The sequence below is a fragment of the Habropoda laboriosa genome, unplaced genomic scaffold (assembly GCF_001263275.1).
Source record: "Habropoda laboriosa isolate 0110345459 unplaced genomic scaffold, ASM126327v1 scaffold15, whole genome shotgun sequence".
Lineage (NCBI taxonomy): Eukaryota > Metazoa > Arthropoda > Insecta > Hymenoptera > Apidae > Habropoda > Habropoda laboriosa.
Window position 1 is genome coordinate 1,770,011 of NW_017100141.1, and position 3,519 is coordinate 1,773,529.

Consider the following 3,519-nt stretch of genomic DNA (forward strand, 5'->3'; position numbering starts at 1 on the left):
TTAAAAAAATAATGCGAACTGATGATTCTCGAAGAGAAGAAAAAAATGTTGTGAGCTGATTACTCTCGAAGAGAAAAGCAAAATGGAAAATAGCTGAAAAATGCTTTGAATTGATACTCTCGAAGGGAAAAGAAAAATGGAAAATAATTAAAAAATGCTTTGAACTGATGATTCTCGAAGAGAAGAGAAAAATGTTGTGAGCTGATTACTCTCGAAGAGAAAAGCAAAATGGAAAATAGCTAAAAAATGCTTTGAATTGATACTCTCGAAGGGAAAAGAAAAATGGAAAATAATTGAAAAATGCTTTGAACTGATGATTCTCGAATGGAAAAGAAAAATGCTGTGAGCTGATTACTCTCGAAGAGAAAAGCAAAATGGAAAATAGCTGAAAAATGCTTTGAATTGATACTCTCGAAGGGAAAAGAAAAATGGAAAATAATTGAAAAATGCTTTGAACTGATGATTCTCGAATGGAAAAGAAAAATGCTGTGAGCTGATTACTCTCGAAGAGAAAAGCAAAATGGAAAATAGCTGAAAAATGCTTTGAATTGATACTCTCGAAGGGAAAAGAAAAATGGAAAATAATTGAAAAATGCTTTGAACTGATGATTCTCGAATGGAAAAGAAAAATGCTGTGAGCTGATTACTCTCGAAGAGAAAAGCAAAATGGGTAATAGTTGAAAATACTGTGAATTGATCATTCTCGAAAAGAAAAGAAAAATGGAAAATAGCTGAAAAATGCTTTGAACCGATGATTCTCGAAAATAAGAGAAGAAATGGAAAACAGTTGAACAGAAAAATGCTGTGACTCGTGGAAGAGACGTAATGGAAGGATCAAACCGGTCTTGTCTCTAGCACCATTCGAGGCCGATCGAACGTGTCAATTAATGTACGGTCTTTAACGAGTCGCGTTGGTGGTACTGATCGATGACGCGTGATGATCGATGAATTTATTCCGCGGTAGCAATCGACACTGGGGGAGGGGTGGGTGGATGGTTAATTAATTCAGAGCTCGAAACGTTTCTTCCTCTCGGCGACCATGCCCACCGCTGGCAGTGGGGGGTGGAGCGGGTGATGATAACTCGGCGTGGGCGTGGGAGGCAAGCTGCGACAACTTCTGCTGGACCACCTCACTGCTGGAGACCTCATCAGCTCTGCAAAGAGAATTCCGTTTTGATCGATCGGGCTCATTTCGCGATTGTTACTTCGCTCGGAACATCTCGGAACGGAACTTAAGGCCGCTACCTTAGAAAAACCGAAGTGTGAGAAGAACGTACATATGTACACGGTTCAGGTTCGCTTATGTGTTTCTTGAGACGATTTTACATTAAAATTTTGAGAATTTTTGGAAATGAAAATTTTCGAAATTGGTGATTAATAATAGTAGAATTTTTTGTTTAGTATTTTATAAGCGTAGGTTTTAGAGAAGTCGAGAACTTAACACGGTCGCTGCCACCGACGCAGCGTATGCGGTCCGCGATGCATTAACCAGCGTGCTATTGATTTTCCGGTGGCAGCGACCGTGTCAACTCTCTCTGAAATTCTCAGTCTCTCCCTTAATTTTTAGACTCCGCCTTAATTCTTCCGAAAAATCGATCGGACCTTCGAGAAAATGGGAGAAACACTTCCAAAAACACATCCGTATCAATTTCAACAAATAATTCCATCGCTGCGTTCTACTAATAAATCTCCATTCCCGAAACACTCGTTAAATCACACACAAACGAACCCGCGAAACAAAAAGCTAGCAAAAGTTCCAACAAACCCCAAACAAACAGATCTACAAAACCACGAAAACAGAACCAAATAGAAGCTTGCCTTGGGAGACAAAGTGTAGCATGAAACGTAACGAAGAAAGTGCGAAGCGTGTCGAGAAAAACTAAAAAAACTACAAAACAAGAGACAAGACAGTGGGTGACGAAGTGTGTCGGTTGGCGACAACTCGGTGAAAGATTCTTCTTAATTTGGCAAAGAAGAGAACGGACCTGCAACGGAGAGAGCTGGGGGTTCCGGGGTGAGGCGGGACGCGCGAGGATTGTCGGCACGGAGGCTGTATGCCTGTGATTGTTGCTGCTTTTCGATTTTGTCGCCGTCCTGCCAGCCACCGTCGACTCGCACCTCTGCTGTGCCACCTTTCGTGTCAGATACAATTGTCCAAATACGATTATCTCGTTTTACACAACTCTCTCTTTCGCGTCTAATTTACTCATTCTTTCACTTTTCATTTTTTTTTTTTCTTTTTTTCAGTACACTCGCGAATTTTTCCTTGGAATGAGAATGTACTCGGGATGAATTCTTCTAGGATTAGACAGGATACATGGTAGAATGATTTCTAAGCTCTTTGATACTATTTCTTTTTTTAAATTGACAAGCACTAAGAGAAGTCTGAAATCATTGACAGCATATCTTATGTCTACAGTCACCTCGTGTCATATTTTATCATTTATCAAGTTTGGAAAATTTAAGAGAAATGTTAGTTTAATATTTTAGCGAATTACGAACGAACCCAGAAATCATTCGTCGATTAAAGCCATACTCGATCAGTCTTACACTGCCACCGATGTCCCTCGATTACTTTCAGACGACACGACGGTCAGAACAGAGGACACAGTTCCTTATACACCTATTATGTTCCCAACAATTAAGCGACATTACTCATTTACGGTTATACTCGCTGAGTTTTTGTATGCTGACGTTCGGAGGCGCGCAGAAATCCCGAAAATTTGCTCTCACCACAGCTGTGTATCGTCTATTATTGTAAAAATAGGCTCTCGGTAAGAAAGTGCAAAAGGTTGGTTTAAAAAAGTTCTACCGGTAAAAAACGCTAATCGCAGACTGTCTCGTTCCGCGCGCCTCCGAGCCTGTTAATCGGATACATTGAAGAAATTATTATGCGCACAGATTAGACATCCAAGTATTACGAAAATCACATTCACGTGTAGGCAGGGTTATTTAGCGTTACGCAATTCTCACAAGAGTCCCTCCTCTGTTAGCAATAGTACAAGTTAGACAACCATCGGAGTAAATGCTAAATGTCTACGCTTCGCGAACAATTCGCATACTCGTTTACATGTACATCGAATACGATTACCTTTGCTAAAAGCAACAATCCGCGTCGGACGTTCCAAAAAATCCTCGTCGGTTACACATGTAATTAACAGAACGTGAACGTTATTGCACAACAACGTGAATCAATTTCATTCGTCGAGCGGTCGAAAAATGTTTACCAGAACGAATTTCCTCCGAAGCGGGTTAATTTGTAAATAGAAAGCACCCGGTTAGTCTTTACTATCTCTCTCTTTCTAGCTTTCTCTATCGTCGGGAGAAACAGTCGCAAGAGGCGCAACCCTCGTGAAATTCAGCATGCCATGGATCGTGTCTTTCGATCTTCCATGAAGAGATAAGAAGAAGGGTAGTAGCGCTGAGGAAGAAAAATAAAAAGCAAACAAGACACAGCAGCCTCGACTTGGATAATAATTGTAACTCGACTATCGTACGACGAAGCTTTGTATGCCGGTT

At 40.7% G+C, this 3,519-nt stretch overlaps 1 protein-coding gene across 1 annotated transcript in view; it reads right to left on the reverse strand.

Moving 5' to 3' along the window:
- Positions 1-920: 920 nt before the first annotated feature.
- Positions 921-3,519, reverse strand: part of LOC108570944 (protein outspread) — a 223,782-nt gene continuing 221,183 nt past the window's right edge. The window contains exons 17-18 of the mRNA XM_017932885.1: positions 1,986-2,132; positions 921-1,154 (exon numbers count right to left, since the gene is read on the reverse strand). Of these exons, the coding sequence (XP_017788374.1) occupies positions 1,006-1,154; positions 1,986-2,132 (296 nt within the window). The 3' untranslated portion in view covers positions 921-1,005. The remainder of the gene's footprint in view (positions 1,155-1,985; positions 2,133-3,519) is intronic.